Source organism: Palaemon carinicauda, chromosome 23 (genome assembly GCF_036898095.1).
Source record: "Palaemon carinicauda isolate YSFRI2023 chromosome 23, ASM3689809v2, whole genome shotgun sequence".
In the NCBI taxonomy this organism is placed as follows: Eukaryota; Metazoa; Arthropoda; class Malacostraca; order Decapoda; family Palaemonidae; genus Palaemon; species Palaemon carinicauda.
The window spans coordinates 53,153,895-53,173,194 of record NC_090747.1 but is presented as its reverse complement, the minus strand read 5'-3'; the positions used below and the strand labels follow the sequence as shown (position 1 = coordinate 53,173,194).

Below are 19,300 nucleotides of genomic sequence, written 5' to 3'. Positions count from 1 at the left end.
TTATTTCTTTATGAAAATAAAAGTATTTAGGAAAGAAAATTTAAACTAAATTAGGATACCAATAAAGTAAAATTAGGTCTAGGTACAGTATTGGGAGACTGACCAATGTAGCTTTCGATTGTAAATTAAAATTTAATATTTGTGCTATTGGAAAGCAATTTATTCATACATAGCCCTGTAACAAAGACACTGAATTATTGAAAGGATTAAAATAAACTAAAAAAAAAAAAAGTAACAAGGCACTTGATTTCATTGATTTAGAGTCTTTATACATGTGCAATACCATTTCTCATGGACACTAGAAAGAAAATCAACGTTGAAAACTTAATGATTTGTCATAAAAATACTTCAGTTTCATTTTATGATTTTCAAAAGGGTTCACCCTTGCATGATGATATTTCCCAGCTGTACCAAATGTCAAGAACTTGCATTTTCATTTGTGGGGAAATGAGGAAGTTTGCATGTTATCAAAGCTCTTAATAAGACTTGGTCACTACTAAAATTCTCAAAAGTTTCTTAAGACTGTGAGAAACTGTCGTGGTTAGTTTAGGCAAGTGACCTCGTCCTGTCACAAGTAATTAGATTGCATGTGATCTGGAATAGGTCTGGAATAGTCTGGGAACTTTCTGCAGAAGTTTAATAATTATCGTGATTCGGTCGAGATTGCTCAGGAAGTCTTTCAGCAACAAATTAATAATATCGGGAATAGGTCGGGAATGGTCTTCAATTCTATGTTCAAAAGTCTGGTGGTGATCGCAAATAGTTCGGAAATGGTCGAAGATTTTTTTCTATTACAGTTTGATATTGATCATGAATACATCATGAATGGTTAGTAAATCTTACTACAACAGTTCAGTATTAATGGCGAGCAGGGCATGAATCGTCGGGGAGTCTTTCTATAACTATTTAGTATTGATCATGAATAAGTCGTGAATGGTCGGGGAGTCCTTCTACAACAGTTCGCTATTGATTGTGAATAGGTCGTGGATGGTCGCTGAGTCTTTCTACAACATTTCTGTATTGAGTGCGAATAGGTCTTGAATGGTCGGGGAGTCTCTTTACAACAGTTTTGTATTGAACGCGAATAGGGTTTCCTAAAGCAGTTCGGTATTGATTGTAAATGGATCATGAATGGTCCGGACGCCTTTCTACAATAGATTAGTAATGATCGCGAATAGTTTGGGAATAGACGTAAAATTATTCTGCTTCAATTTAATGGTAGGATTTTTTTTTAAAAGTTGGAAAAGTCATTTTTTTTAAGTTTGAATAGTTGTCATTTTTTAAAAGTTTGAATAGTTGTCATTTTTTAAATGTTTGAATAATTGTTGTTTTTGAAAAGTGTTCCTTTTTTTTTCTTAGATACTTTTCCATGTTTAGAAAAAAAATTTAATGTTTAAATATTTGCAATCAAAAATTATCTTCCCAAATTTAGTGCAACTGGTGGCTTATATTATCTTTCATATATTTCATAGATTTAAATATATATATATATATATATATACACACACATATATATATATATATATAATTATATATATATATATATATATATACACACACACATATATATATATATATATATATTATATATATATATATATATATGTGTGTGTGTGTGTGTGTGTGTTCCTGTGTGTGTGCGTATGTGTGTGTGTGTGTGTGTGTTCCTGTGTGTGTGCGTATGTGTGTGTGTGTGTGTGTGTGTTCCTGTGTGTGTGTGTGTGTGTGTGTGTTTGTTTACATATTTTGTCATTACAGAATAGGGTTATATTTTACATACTTACAGAAGTATCTATTCTTAAGGACAGTAAATTCACAGAGAGAGAGAGAGAGAGAGAGAGAGGAGAGAGAGAGAGAGAGCTTGGTGATCAATTTTATATTAAATGGATTGTATTTTTAGAAGAAATTCTAATTCCTTTACTGTATTGACTCATCTTGATGGAAAATTAAAAGCTTACTCTAATGTTAAATATTACCTTGAGAGAGAGAGAGAGAGAGAGAGAGAGAGAGAGAGAGAGAGATGGAAACGTAAGGAGTAAGGAATGTTCGAAATGCTCTGATTTCAAAATTGAAAGTGTAGGATAGCGATCAAAGACTTATTTTCTCATAAATTCCCCACCAATGATCTCCGAAGCTGTCATTCAGAGAAAACAACGAAGGAAATCACTGTTATTTTCATTACAAGAAGGACACTTCCTGGTGTGGAGTCCCTGATAATGGGGTGGCGAAGGAAATTGATGTCCGTCGATGTAATCTCAGACGCGATTCTCGGGGTGGCATTGGGATTTGATGTTGTCACTCTATTGCTTGGATTTATTTTCATTTTATTTTAATTGCTATATCTTTTCATTGTATATATTTGGATATATATAATTTTTATTCATATATATATATACATACATACACGCACACACACACACACATATATATATATATATGTATATATATATATATATATATACATATATATATATATATATATATATATGTTTATATAAATATATATGATATTAATCCTCTACAGAAATTTCATAAAAAAACATGATTAATTGTTACTAAATTTTGAAACATCTCACACCTTCTTCCGAATAATGACACAAGAATTATCTATAACTAAGCGACATACTGAATAGAAGTAAGTACTCTTCACGCATCCATGATTGTAGTAAAAGCTATGCGCGCCCGCGTGCACGTTCGTCAAAAGCCTTGTGGTGACGGCAGCCGCTTGACGCGTGCTAATGGACCTCATACCTTCTTTCCCGTAGAGAGAGGTGTTTGAAGGAAAAAAGTGGAGAGGAGAATCTAAGTACCAGGGTAGGGGACCATAAAAGACTAATTTCATTCTGTTATTAGTTACAGAGCTTTTCAAGAACAGGGGAGAGAGAATTTTGAAACATCCTTTTCCGAGATGATATGCTTACTTTACTCTTCCTGACATTGTTGACTCGGTTTGAAGAACGGTTTCAAGATTTTGTTCCATGAATAATAATAATAATAATAATAATAATAATAATAATGATAATAATAATAATAATAATAATAATAATAATAATAATAATAGAAGTATTATGTTTACCTTAGATTTAACATCCATAAGATATAAGTAATTTCGTGTATATCCTTTATATACCTTTGGAAATTTACTAAAAAATATGTAACCTAATTTTGAATTTTTTTTGTAGTCAACAAGGCCATTTGGAAATATATATCTAAGTTTATTTCGAAGAAAAAAAATCTTATCAATTTCCTTATTCAAATTAATATCAATTAATGCAAAATTATATAAAAAAAAATACATCGTTTCTTCATTGATATGTATACTGTATTTTTTTTTTTCTATTCAGAAAATAGAAAATAATGAACTTTATCAATACAACGGAAACTCAACCATTTTCTGCGTCTTCTTCATCGATAATATTATTCTTCTTTTTACATTTATAGTTTTATTTCCATTAGTATATTTTCAAATTTGGTGGATTCATTAATTTTGAGTTTACAGAAAAGAACTGCATTGTCTATAATATATATATCTATATATCTATCTATCTATCTATCTATCTATCTATATATATATATATATATATATATAGATAGATAGATAGATATACGTATATAGATATACATATATATTATTATTGTTATTATTATCGTTAATTTCTAAGCTAAAACCCTAGTTGGAAAAGCAGGATGTTATATGCCCCGGGCCCCAACAGAGAAAATAGTCCAGTGAATAAAGGAAACAAGGAAAAATAAAATATTTTATTTCATTAACAACATTGAAATAAATATTTCATATATAAGCTCTAAACACTTTAACAAAACAAGAGGAAGAAAAATTAGATAAAATAATTTGACCGAGTGTATCCTCAAGCAAGAGAACTCTAACCCGAGACACTGGAAGACTTTGGGTAGATAGGCTATGGCACTACCGAAGACTAGAGAACAATGGTTTGATTTTGGAGTGTCCTTTTCCTGGAAGAGCTGCATACCGTAACTAAAGAGTCTCTTCTACCTTTACCAAGAGAAAAGTAGCGAGCTGAACAATTATAGTGTAGTACTTAACCCTTGGGCGAAGAAAAATTGTTATGTAATATCAGTGTTGTCAAGTTCATGAGGACAAAGAAGAATTTGTAAAGAAAAGGCCAGACTATTCAGTGTATGTGTAGGCAAGGGGAAAGAACTGTAACCAGAAAGAAGGATCCACTGTAGTACTGTCTGACCAGTCAATGGACCCCATAACTCTCCAGCGATAGTGTCTCAACTGTATATATAAGTTTTTACATATATATATATATATATATATACATATATATATATATATATATATGTATATATATATATATATATGTTTATAAATATATATATATATATATATATGTATATATATATACATATATATATATATATATATATATAAATATATATATATATATATATATGTAAATATATATAGATATATATATATATATATATATTTATTTATATATATATATATATATATATACATATATATATATGTATATGTATATATATATATATATATATATAAGGGTTATTATCAAAAGAGTGACAAATCAGAAGAGTGACATGACGAAAGAGTGACAAAAATTACAGAAATTCAAAAGTGACCAAAATACTGAAATTTAAAAGAGTGACATCACGGAATAAAAAAACTAAATATATGCAAGGCAAAAATATCTCTAATTACTCAAAACAATGGCTTATTTATCGTTTTTCCAAACTTTTAACATTACAGAAATGGTTTAATTTCTTAAAAAGCTGGTTTCTCGTATTGCAATTATAAAAGAATTGGCTTGAACAATTTCGTTTTTAAAATTTGTATTTCTTGAACAGTCTCTGTTATATCCCATCATGGATGAATACGTCTTTGTAAAATCTAAGAGAGACAAGGTGAAAATAAGTTATAGAGGCATTAACATATTTGACATCACGATCTACATTGTTAAATGCATTAGGCTACCTGCTGCAATTGTCCAAGATGTCAGACACACCGTAAACATTAGCGACTCAATAGAAATGCCTTCAACAACTGCCTTGAAACAAGTTGTTAGTCGTATCCGTAAAAAAGAACTTCTATCAGAACCAGAGTGCAATGCAGATTTAGTGATTCCACATAGACTAAAGACTACCAGAAATGAAGAGAAAAAAACATGTTTTGTTTGATACAAAATATAAAGACACGGCTAGTGAAAACAAAATGCAACAGGAAGACATGAGAATTGTTGGTCTTGGAACTGACGACGGTCAAAGGAAATTAGCTAGCTCCCAGGTTTGGTTTCATCATGGAACTTTCAAAACTTGCCCTAAGCTTCTCCATAAAATACATACAATTCACTATATGTTTCATGGGTAAACGTTTCCACCTGTTTATGCCCTACTACCTGGAAAAAGCCGGAGTTATATACATCCGTGCTTGAACTATTAATATCTGTTTCACAAACAAAAGAAATTGAGTTGAACCCTAAATTTATAATAGTTGATTTGAACTTGCAAGCAAAATTGCCCTTCAACATACATGTTACCAGTGATGAAAATTAAAGAATAAACTTGATTTTTAATGATATGATGGCATGTTCACTTAATAAACTTTTACCTGCATTTTAACTGTATATTTATAGGATTTATATGATAAAATTTGATCTGTCACTCTTTTGATATTATTTACACACATAAAAAATTTATAATTTTCAGGTCTTCCATAAATAGCCTAGCACAAAATCTATCAGGGCTTATAATTTGGTTTTATTTCTAACTGAAAGTTCATTATGTCACTCTTTTGATTTGTCATTCTTTTGATCATTATTTTAAGAGTGACAAATTATGTCACTTTTGATTTGTCACTCCTTTGAACGGCTCCCATATACATATATATATATATATATATATATATAAGTGTGTGTGTGTGCGTGTGTGTGTGCGCGCGTATGTGTATACTGTCTATGTATGAATATAAATGAAAGAGGCACATAGAGGGTTCCAAAGGGAGAACTATGGCCATTTATTTCAGAACCCCAACAGATAATTAAATTAATAGGTATTTGAGTAAAATCCTTATGAAGACAGTTTTTGGCAAAAGTCCCTTTCCCGAGTCAAGTAAGTCGACGGAAGCAAGATATCGGGTGTGTGAGTATGATTCTGTTTATTCCCCTTTCAACATCTAGTCTCGTTTTTTTTAATGAAAGGTATGAGGAGTTAACTAATATGTGATTGTGAACATATATTCGTGGAATAATATTACCAAAAAGCAGAGACCTTTGTTTAACTGGGAGATTCACCTCATCTTTCATCATAATAAATGATATATATATATATATATATATATACTGTATATATATATATATATATATATACATACTTTAGAACTGAGTAATCACTTTCTAGTTTTTCGTATATACCATTCTAAGTCAGTTAATGAACTCTTAAAAAGTTTTGATATCGTTGCTAATAATTACAAGCTCTCTCCATCTATATTCTAAAATAGTGCTATTACTGATATCACATATACCGAATATAAAGATAATAAAGTAAATATTAATGAGAAGAACTTTTTTCATTGAATCCTTAAGTAAATATCATAAGTGAAAACTGGTTACACTTCTAAATGCAGTAAAACATAAGAAACTAAGTAATAGAATTAAAACAATAAATAAAACGGAAAACTAAAATTAAGAAAAAACTATTTAAATGCTGACTGATACACGTCAAAGAACCAAACTGACGTGATATTATATAATCAAAAATATTAATGCATTTTCCTTTAATGTAAACAATATTTATGGGATATTCAATACATAGAAAACCAAACCATGGTATATGTTTTTTAGTTTAGACACTGCAAAGAGTATCTCGATGGTACAGTTGGACACAGGAATTCCTGACACACCTCGGTTTCACACCCTTACTGCACAACAAGTACGTGTGTGTAACCCCCACTCACCCCCTCTGCCATCTCTATCTACAATTTTTTTTTCCCGTGCGGTAATTGTGTTGCACGGTGCATTTCTTCAGACCGAGGTGTCTCAGAACTTTTTGTGTCCAACTGTATATGTGTAGATGTGTCTTTTACCAAGAACAAGATAGTACTCTCCAGAAACATATCCTATTTCCTGTATCTTTTCTTAAAGTCTCAACTTTATGTGAAATGGTCTTCGATAAATGATATTCACATTATGTGAATTTCAATTGATACAGATATAAGATATTGCAAAACAATTATGATAATCATAGATAGGAAAGTTGCCAATGAACAACTCCTTGAGAGAAGAAGAATAGTTTGGTTATCCCTGTTTTCAGATGTATGAGGACAAAGGAGAAAATGTAAACAATAGGGCACACTATTCGGTGTATGTGTAGACAAGGGGAAAATGAACCGTAACCAGGAAATGATCCAATGTAGTACTGTCTGGTCAGTCAAAGTACCCAATAACTCTTCAGCTCCAGTATCTCAACGGGTGGCTGGTGTCCTAGCCGACCTAATACCTGTAAATAAGAATTTAAATATGAATTTTGGACGGAAACCGTTGAAATAAGACTTACATTCTTCGGGTAGATCTTTATTTCACAATATATAATCCGATATAATTCCAACTGAATGTCAAGGGAGTTTTACAGAAAGTTTATCATATGTTAATTGCTTTTGCTGATATAGAATCACTGAAATTTTACTGTTAATATTAATTAGGATGTAACATGAAATAGCATAGCCGGTATAAAAAGTGTTCTGATCGTTTGAAATATTATTTACTGTTAAAAAAAAGGGCAAAATATTCCAACTCTATGATATCAATATTATATTTCTGGAGAATTATGCATATACCTGATGAACCAAATAATTTTCAATGACACAATACTTTAAAACTTAGTTGAAGAGAATACCATATGAGAGGCTCTCAATTTTTGTTTTCAAATTTTCTTTTTTTGAACATTAAAATCCCAATAGTTGGTTATAAAATGGACGTAAGATGGTGAGATAGAAACATCAGAATGTAATTGCTCAAAGAGTGTGTGTTAGTGCTGAGTGTAAACACAACTCTAAGAAGGTTTTTTTTTCTGGAAGGTCTACTGAGGTAAACATCTCCTGAACTAAGCTTCTTAATGAGCAAATACACTTGGTCTAGGAAGCTTTTTGTGCTGACACAACACGTAAGAGCCACGTGCCCTTTCCGTGCAACGTTGCTAATTCTACAAGAATTTTTAATTTTTATGTTTTTGTATTTTTCCTACTTTACTCTTTTATCTTGCTGATACAAAATAGATTGTAATCCTTTAGATTCCATTATTGAATATACTACTAAAGTGGCCTTTTTATGATTGGATGAAAATAATTCTTATAATATATAGGCTATCATAAAGGATAGATAAATAGGAATTTGGGAGCAGATGTAATTCAAAAATATATAATAAGATTAGGTCACTCATCCATGTAAAAGCAATTACCTCGATGTTGTTTGATCTTCTATTCACTTATGATACTCACTTTATAATTGTTGCTTATATATACATTTCTTACACTACAAACACACACATACACAAACACACTTTATCTATCTCTCTATATATCCAATCAATAAACTGTTATTTAAAATCTTATGATTATATGCTGTTGTAATATGGATAGAATAGGTGCGAATTTCTCACGCAGGAATCTCCACTTACTGTTGCCATATCTCGTTGATCAGGGATGATCGAATTTGTCAGTGCGATATTGTGAGCAAGAAACTGACTCACTTCAGCTGCCGTAAGAAATTCCTTCCTGGTTCCTTAGAAGTCACGGTTCGAAAATTCTATTATCCTGTATGTTTGCTGCAAATATCATTATGAAATACTCGTTTCTTTTTCATGTTTATTAAGTTTCCTACTTTACGATGATTCAAAAGGGTGCTGTACATTTCGTAATTTTTTTCTTTTTTCTTTTCAATAGGTATAAAAGTACAATACATATACGGTACCTAAGAAAAAAAATATAGTTTTTTTCTTTTTTTTTCCTATATATTTATGAATTTATTTTAGTATTAAAACTGATATTAATATAGAAATATAAGCTACCCACTTATATTGGGTATCTAAATATTGGTTTTTATTTTCAGTCTGTCATGAAAATTTGTGCTGTCTTACAATCAAGCAAAATAAAATGGTAGGTAGCCAACCTCGTTCCCATGTTTAACCAACACAAATGGTAGCCATTTAGCCTTATAAATTACATTATATGGAAATTCGAAATAGAGCTCTACACGAGTAGTAGAAATAAATAATATTTCTAAATTTAAAATCTTCACCGATTTGCTCTTATTTCCCCTTTCTCCTCCCTCATATGATTTATGGGAAATATCTCTGTGAGAGAAGGAATGACTTCAAACCATATGGGTCTTTTCCTGAAGATGAATCGTTTCATGACACATTTCATGGTACAGAGTAGCAGTCAAATATTGGTGAAAGTTCTTTTTAATTAATATAAAATTCGATGCATAGTTATCTCCCGATTTATTATTATTATTATTATTATTATTATTATTATTATTATTATTATTATTATTATTATTATTATTATTATTATTATTATTATTATTATTATTATTACAAGTAAGATAAAGAATAATAAAGCCAGAATTATTAACCTAAATTTATGTTTTACCCGCACATTACTTACAATTCACGTTTCAATGGGTGATGAATTAATAGGCAATTATAGCGTTTCTTCCATTTAGAAATAATTAAATATGATTGAAAAATATAAGGTGTATCACAAATAAGAATAAGGTGATTGGGTCCAAATGTGAGGTATATGTTGAATATAAGTGTGGGGTCCCAGTCGAAAAAAATATTGCAGTTTTTCACGCTCGTAATAAAAAAAAAAAAGATGTCCTTCGGATAGATTACGAATGATTAATGCATTATCTATTCATAACAAGATTTTGCATTCTTGGACAACTGCGCAATATATGAAACAGATACAAAGCTTGAGAAATACGGAGTCAATAGCAGTCTTATATATATATATATATATATATATATATATATATATATATGAATGGTGATTTTCAATCAGATAATGAAATTGTTATCTCATCATCCTGCCATTTTAAAGTATAACCATTCAATTTTGTTTCCAATCATGAAGGATCACAGATGAAATCAAAGCATAGCTAAAAGGCATCAACTTCATCTCTTCCCACTTCAATTACTTTACATTACCATAGTTAAAAAATCTTCTGTTCCATTTACATCGCTTTTAGATACTAACATTTATAATAACTATAAACAATTATTTCATTCTAACGAAGAGGTTAGGAAGTTTCATGGGCTATGTGCACCTACATACATGTATTTTTGCGTGTTTGTTCGTCTGTTCGTTTTAAATGTAAGTGTTTGTGCATGAGGGACTGTCTGCCTAACCCTATGTATTGGAAGATGAAATAAAAAATAAATCTAATATTATCTTAATGTTTCAATCAAGAAAAATGAAATATTTTTTTTTTGTAAAAAAAAATTAAAAAAAAAAATGTATCCCAGTCAAAAATTAAAATCTTCTTTCGTAATGTACAGTATTAGTCCAGTCATTATTGAGTAGATAGTGACTTTTTCTGAATTCCATGAAATTTTATTGGCACGATATATTATTATTATTATTATTATTATTATTATTATTATTATTATTATTATTATTATTATTTTTATTATTATTATTATTATTATTATTATTATTATTATTATTTGAAAATTTAATTATGTTAATGCCTTGATTAACTTTTAATAAGAAACTCGGACGAGAGTAGTAATGAGTGATGTAAAAATATAAATCGATAAATTCTTTGAAATTTGAATATTATTTTATGAAAATAAATTGATTAATTAAGAAACGGGATTAATTTCTCACTCACTTCATTCTGACTCTTATAATCTTCCGAGAGAAAGGCCGCTATAGAAACGGAAGCTTTGCCTTATTGACATTGGCCAGATGAACTATAGGACACAGCAGGATTTGATTTGAAGGGTCACTAATCCTATACATGTAAGATAATCTTCCAACTCTCGGTACCCCCTCAATTGTAAACGAGCCATTACTAAAGATACCAAGAATTCCTTATATCATAGACAAAATAGCATTTTATCTTCTATTTTATCCACACCATCAACATGAACCCCAAACCATTAAGAATGCCCAAAACACTCTGAAAGAATAAACAGGTCTATTCATACCTGAGGGTGAACCATAAGAGATTCGCTTTCACCTGCGACCCTGCTAAGCAAGATGAAAATAAAACTAATGAACATATACACATCTATATGTATAATCCAATCGCCATTGAATAACCATTCAGTATCGAGATTATGTCCCCCACAATCTATTTTTTCAATGCATCAAGATTTGAGTGAATATAGAGTAAACCTATATTATCGCTTCGAATATATGCGTTAATTATACATTCACAAAATGAATTTAAATTATTATGTTTTAACATGAGTGCGAGTTTTCTATTATGATTTTCGTTGAAAGCTAATTTCAATTAAAATTTTATAATGCAAAGACTCTTTCTGATGCATTACTAGAGTTGAAGAGTGATTTGATTTGCAGATTTATTTTGATATTTTACGTATTCTTTACAACATTTGGTTTTTTAGTTTAGTCAAAGTTTGTTCCATAATTCAAGAAGGTACCATTGTTTAAAAATATAATATATTATAAAATAACAATTAAATCGCAGTATATTTCCCCTAGTAGATGATTAACGAGCCCCCTACCCTGCCCCCCCCCCCCCACCCCCCCCCCCCAAAAAAAAATCAATAAATTTGGGTCATATCTAATAGAACAGACAATCCTGAAGACACAAAGTCCTTTTGGAAGACTACAGCACTAAACCAGATTTCACGAATGGAGCTTTTGTAAGATCTTAATCCTTCCGTGGCCTTTGAGAAGAAATGCTGAGAAAATACAGAAAGATGATCTAGTATGCCATATTTGAAATTAAGTCATAATATTCAGGCTAAGATGTCTAAACCAATAATTTTACAAAGAGTTTCAGGACATTGTTAACATGAGGAGTTTCGGAATATTTTTTAATAAAGAAAAAATTATGATCTCACCCTTTTATTCATATTTATCAACACAACAACGGAGAGTTTTTAACTAGTTTTATGATATCATGAAATGGCACAGGAAGATTTGCTCTTTTAAAGTGATAAAAACTTTTTTTCTTAGAGAGAGAGAGAGAGAGAGAGAGAGAGAGAGAGAGAGAGAGAGAGTAATTTCACTCTTACTGTTGCAATACTTAAAGCGATCGAAATTGTATTTCTAACATTGTTCGAGAAGTAAGCCTTCAGACACTTGGATCTATGTTATTGCCTCTCTGGATTACTCCTTGAAGCGTTTTTCTCATATACTGAATATGAGGAGTATATCATAACTCTGTATTACCATACTTTTAGGAGCTTTGTATCATATATCGAACAAAAGTCTATATGTGGATCGTGAAATAAAATTCAATACATAATTGAATGGTTACTTTGGCCTTTTATTAGTTTTAGAGTTTTTGTAACAGACGAAGAGGACCCAAGAATACGAGTTTGCAACAATCATAGAAGAGCTCTCCTAAAACTATAACTGCTAAAATTTCTAGCCGCCCATTAGGATATATGGGGCACGTGCCAACGACCTCGCTTGCAATACTACAGCCCCCTGCTCCTGTCCCTGATGCTGTGGGGGTGAGGTCATGGGTACCAATGGAGGACCCAGTGCCTAGTGTACCAAATCCGTCGTAGCCACTCCCACCGCTTCCTCTACCGTTGCTTCTGATGTCATGCAGGGGGGTATCGATCTCCCTCGTCTCCCCCTTCCTTTCTCTGTTTCCATTTCCTTTGATGTTGGGTAGGGGGTGTTGTGCGTGCACCACAGCCCAGCCACACTCGGTGTTTTTTTCTGGGCACTCTCGAGATAGATGACCGTTGGAGTAATAAGTTTACCAGCGGGTGGATCCTTGGGTGGGGCACTCCACTCATCGATGCCCCTCTCCCACACTGGCGATATATTTACTCAAAAGAATCCAAAATAGTAAACATATAGAATCTTCAATAAATATGGAAAGCCAAACTTACCCCAATTCGGTTTACATATTCCCAGGTTCTTAAACAGTTTTTTTTTTCAAGGATTCTTTTCTGTTCCTTTCATTCAATAAATCGAGATATTGCGTTGTGTTTAAATTATTATTTGATCAGGAATAAGAATATTCATATTTATTACTAACCTTAACTATTCATTGTAAAATTTCCTATCCGGCAACCCGAAGTATAGTCTTATTCTAGAAATGTCTGCTAGTAACGATATCTAACGTGCATGCATGCCCTTCAATGTCACTAACATAAGAAAACACTTATAAAATTTTGTCTTAGCTTAAATCCATGATGGTAAGAACTCTCTTGGTGGTGTGTTAATTTTCCCCCTCCCCTTGAGATACCACAGGGTAACCAAGACCCTATTCGTAACACTGGTGAGCCAGTACTAACTCGTTTTGAGTTATATTACTCAAAGACGACTGAGATCCACGCATGCGCGACCCGCATTCGTCAAAACAAACTTTAACAACTCGTTAGCGATTGCTTAGAGTCAAACCACTATTGAATATATTTTACCTTTCAAAAAACTTCGACCAAAAAGAAATTGTATACTATTACAAACAATTCAATACAACAATTATAATTTTCTACACATCTCACATTGCATAATGTTCATGATATTTACCTTACAAAATAAAAGATAAATGACTGCTTACTGGTCTTTATAAATACACTATCGTGATTCCATCTTAAGTCATGATACACTCCCAACAAACTGAAACAATATTTACAGTTATAATTGTCCTGCTTGAATGAGGGCTCTTCTGGCCTCAGTAGCCGCCTGTGCTGTATTCCTGCTCCGTCGGGTACTCTTGTTATCAGTTTTCTCAGTTATGATAACATCATTCTCTTGCCATAATTCCAAAGGATATAGCTTGACAACAGGTCTCATTACTTGACCTTGTGGGGTTTTTAAAGTAACCACGCGCAAGACATCATCCGGTCCCACGTGTAATTTGACAATTTGACCAAGCTTCCAATGACTTCTCGGTACTTCATCGTGTATCAACACAACATCTCCCATTTTGGGCCAAGATTCGTGTCTGATTCCTACCCGATGAGTTTCTCTGAGAGTAGTTAAATATTGTCTCTCCCACCTTTCCCACAGGTCATCATATTTTTTTGTGATGTACAAAAATCGCTTTCCAACATCCTTTTATTTGCCATACAGAGGGTCCTTAGTTTCAACTTTCCAATCTATGAATTCCCTAGGGAAAGATCTCAATCTACGTCCTAAAATCAAATGATTGGGCGTCAGAATATCCAACTGGTCTAGATCTCCCGAAGTATAACTTAAGGGTCTGTCATCAATAATTGCTTCAAGTTCAGTAACAACACAGGAAAGTTCACTAAAGCTGAGAAAGGCCTGACCTATTACTTTCTTTAGACATGTTTTCAGAAGACCAATCAATCTTTCCCATATAGCTCCAAACCAAGGTGCTCTGGCTGGTATGAACTTCTATTTACATTCGATAGTATTCAGGTGTTCTTGCCATAAGGAACTTTCTGCCCTGTTTTTCAAATAAACTGAAGTTCATACAAAGGTAGTAGCATCGTCACTTAGCATTAAAGAAGGAAATCCCCGATGGCTACAAAACTTTCGGAACACCATAAGAAACGAATCGAGGACAGATCTTTTACTAATTCGATATGGATTCCTCTAGTAACTGGACAAGTAAACAACACAATATAGGCCTTTTCAGGATTTTGCTGTTTCTCCTTGGTCAACAACGCTCCTGTGTAATCTACCCCCGTAATGCTAAAGGGTTGTTTTCTCAGCACCCAAAATTGTGGTAATGGTGGAGCAATATTTACACGGTAGGGTCTCCCTTGTGTTTTCTTACAGATTATACAATGATGAATTACACTTTTGGATAGTTGACAAAGCTGTGGGACCCAGTATCCCTGTCTCACACTTGCCACGGTTGTATTTACTCCCATGTGAGCTTGCAAACAGTGATGCTCCCTTACTATCAATTTTGTGAGAAAACAACTTTTCGGCAGTAAGATTGGTAATTTTATTTCCGCCACCTTTGCGACATGTTCCAATCTTCCTCTGCATCTTATAATTCCTTCTTCCAAAAAGAGATTCAATTGTACTCATAAGGTCAATTTTAAAACTTTACCCCCTTTTTCCAAAGCTTTATATTCTTCTGGAAAGTATTCCTTTTGTAAGAAGATAATCATTTTATTTTTAGCTTGTTGAAGTTCTTCCAGCATTAAACTTCCAATTTCTCTACGGCCAGTTGATTTGCAATTGTGAATAAATCGCCTAATCCAAGCTATAGTTTTACAAAATTTATCCACTCTACTAAATCTTTCCCAGTTCAGCAGATCAGTTTTTTCACTGTTCCCTACAAGATGGACTTGAATAACTTCATCCTGTGCTTGTGCTTCTTTCACCCATGTCCTGTCAATAGGATAGGTATGGTTTTCTGATTTTAACCAGGGAGTTCCCTCCCACCAAAAGGAGTTATTTCTTACTTTTTCTGTCCTTTTTCCTCTAATAATCGAGTCGCTAGGGTTTTCTGAAGATGGGACGTAAGAAAAGACAATCCCCGCAGTTACAGATTTAATTTCCAATACTCTATTTTTCACAAATACTGGCAAATTATTCTTTGTCACTAACCATCCCTGGGCAACTTTACTATCAGACCAAATTATTATTTTCTCAAATCTATTTTCTTCAAAAGTTTCAACAATAAAATCACACAATCTTGCACCTAACAACAAAGCCATTAATTCTAATTTAGGTACAGTCAACTCTTAAATGGGTGCTACTCTACCCTTTGCCATAATCAGAGACAAAGTTTTGCCACTTTCTCGATAGGCCACACAACCATAAGCTGTTATGCTAGCATCACAGAAAATGTGGAGATAATCCGTTTTCTCCAGATTAGTGCCTCTGGAGAAGGAAATACTAAGACTTTTCTCTAAGTCTTTGGACAACTCATTCCACTGTTCTAATAAAGGAACTGAAAGTAGATCATCCAATTTCAACTGCGGTTTCTACAAATTCTAGCTCGTATCGTAATAGGGATATGCATTCCTAAAGGATCATAAATATGGGCAATTGCACTTAGAATTTCACGTTTTGCTTGACCGGTCTTAAGATGATTAGGTGTTATTGTTAGTTCATCATTAGAGATGTTCCAATTTAGGCCTAAGAATTTATAGGTTTGTTTCTCTTATGATTTTATGTGATAGGCATCCACGGTAGTATTCAAAAGATCATTATTACTAGTCCATTCCTTTAAATACAATTGCGCCTATGCAAATATTTTGTTTGCGCCAAAAAATAAATTTATCAATTCATCTTCACTTTTGGAAGTAAATTGAAGGTTGTCTCTTCTCATCATATCCACCATTCCAGTACAACTCGTATCTTTTCTTACAGCTGCCACATGTGATTTAATAGTGGCATTTAACAGAAACGGAGAACACGTAGCACCAAACAATACCACCCTAAACATATATATGATTAATTCGCTATTTGGATCCGTTGGGTCTTGCAACAATAAAAACTGTGTGTAATTGCGGTCTTCTTCTCTCAATTGCACCATAAGAAATGCTTTTTCTGTATCACTAATACAGGCGTAGTTGTTAGTCCTGAACTGCAATAAGACCTTGAGCAAATCTGTCGTAATATGTGGTCCAGTCCACAGACAGTCGTTAAGGCTCAATCCATTTTTACCTTGTCTCCAGGAACAGTCAATAACTATTCTGATTGGAGTGGTGGCACTATCTTTCTTAACACTATGATGTGCGAGATAATGACAATTTTCAACCACATTGTTTTTATCTACCCTTTCAATGAACCCCCTATCCTCCTGATCCTTCAGGATTTTCTGATAGTGGTTCAGGTAGGTTTCATCTTTCTGAAATTTTGCTCACTGTTGCTTAACCCGGCCCAACGCCATGCCAAAATTGAATGGAAGCCTCGACTTATTAGACTTCCACGGTAAGGCCACAACATATTGCTTCTCCATTTCAGAATATACAATAGTACTTTCAAAGTCTTCTAGAACCTTTCGATCATGCTCTTTCAATTCATTGCAGTCAATACCCACTTTATCTAAATTCCACAAAATATCCAAATCATACTTTATATCATTATCAAATTTATGAGTAGCTTCAATTACTTCTTCGTTAGTTGCTAGCTTTAACACAGTTACCTGGGTTTCCTGCACTGGAGGGGCATTACAGGACACTGTCACAACATATCCAAATATGGTAGGTAACAATATCAGTTTCCCAGCTTTTCTGAATCCAGGGTATAATATGTTATAGACATTATCAACGCCTATCAACGTATCAATGGGTGCTTGTTTGTCCACAGGCAGATCGAAATCCTTGTCCGCTAGACAAATTTTGGTTTTCACAACGTTTTCAAATTCCGTTTAACGTTGAATTTCTTAGTATACTCTGGTAATTCATCTACCACAATACAATCCATAATAATCAATCTACCCTTATAAGGTATGGAACCACTAACCGTCTCATACTCATTTACAGGTTTACTTGTCAAATAACCCCCTAAGGCAATTTTTTCCGTGCCTTTAGATCTATATTGTACGTCTTTAAGTGCTGACCTTCTGATAAAGGTTCGTTCTGCACAAGTGTCCAATAATCCACGAAGGCGTACCAAATGTCTTCCTTTACCTTTTAACACAATTGTGGCTGTTGGTAAAATTGACCTCTGCTTGGATTTCTGACCCTGATCACTTACGGAAAGTGTTCCAAATTGCACACCATTATTATTAGGTTTATTTGCTGATTTAATTGTTGATTTACTTGGTTCGCTGCTTTGTAGTTTATCACATAATACACGATGATGTTTTAATCTGCATCCGTTCTCACAAATTTGCTTTTCACAATCTACAATAAAGTGTTTATTCGATGCACACACAAAACATAATCGTAAGAATCCGAGACGACTCAGTTTCTTATCCCTACTGGCATAAGTTTTACACTGTGTCCACCAGTGTTCGCCTTCACACAACGCACATTTTCTAGTTTGTTGAGAACTAAATTTAGTCACATTTCCTTCACTCATAGGTCTAACAGATTGTGATTGATTCACTGTGAATGTAGATATTGTTGATATAGTTCCAGGTTTATTTACATCCGCTGAGACGAAAGATCTTAGATCATCTCCACATCTGCGTTTTGCAGTTTCACTAACACTCTTAGGCAATTTACCAAGAAGCAAATTAGTGTAGAGCTCATTCAACTCCAGGTTTTCACTCTCTAATGATCTGATCGAACATTCAAAATTGCTCTGAATGATTGCAATGATTCTGAATCAGGAGATGGAGACTCCATTTCTAGCAATCTTCTTACTAGAACTCGTTTTATCTCATCCTTTTTCCCATATGTGGTTCGGAGAAGAGATATAGCTTGTGAATAATTCGCAGCATCCAACTTAAATCCTGAAATCAGTTTCAGAGCATCTCCTGTGAGCAAACTTTGCAGATATGAGAATTTCTGAATTAGTTCTAAAGCCCCTCGCTGGTGTACCGACATATTGTATAATTCCCAAAAGGAATTCCACTCCAACACATCTCCAGTGAAATGTGGGAGATCCAATTTTGGCAATCTAACATTCGTCTTATGTGTGGTCGGAGGATTTCCAGAAGAACCGCTTCCTGATATCGCTGTGATGGCATTGATCAACTTATACCAATGTTCCCCAATTACTACTTCATAGTCTGCTTGCGATTCCACCTCTTTCATTCGCTCTTCTTCAGTGGTTAAGGCTAATATATTTTCATTCAGGTCGTGCACAGTCTTCATTTGTTTCATAATTAAATCTTTAATTGAAGACAATGTAATAACATTACCTGCAGCAATAGCAGAGTCTATCCTATTTATCCATTTGGTGATCACACCCTTGTAACCACCTCGTGACCTCACCAAAGCTTCTTTATCAGACATTTTTCCAAAGATAATTATCAAACTAGCTAAAACCAATAAATTTCCAAATTTTCAGCAATTTCAACAAACAACCCTTAATATAGAATATACAATTTCAACAATTTTTTTTTCATATATAACCACTCCATTGAATACAGTTAATTAACACACTTCAAGAGAAATTCAATTCAAAAATTAACACCATAATTATATACATTATTTTCAACTGCACAACTATATTAAATTCTTTCCCATT

General features: G+C 32.9%; 1 protein-coding gene across 1 annotated transcript; it reads right to left on the bottom strand.

Moving 5' to 3' along the window:
* Positions 1-12,754: 12,754 nt before the first annotated feature.
* Positions 12,755-19,065, bottom strand: LOC137617582 (uncharacterized). The gene is made up of 6 exons (XM_068347590.1): positions 18,472-19,065; positions 17,553-18,409; positions 17,023-17,391; positions 14,973-15,203; positions 13,939-14,225; positions 12,755-13,032 (listed from the first exon to the last, which is right to left on the bottom strand). The coding sequence occupies exons 1-6, from the start codon at positions 19,063-19,065 to the stop codon at positions 12,755-12,757; spliced, it is 2,616 nt and encodes an 871-aa protein (XP_068203691.1).
* Positions 19,066-19,300: the final 235 nt, after the last annotated feature.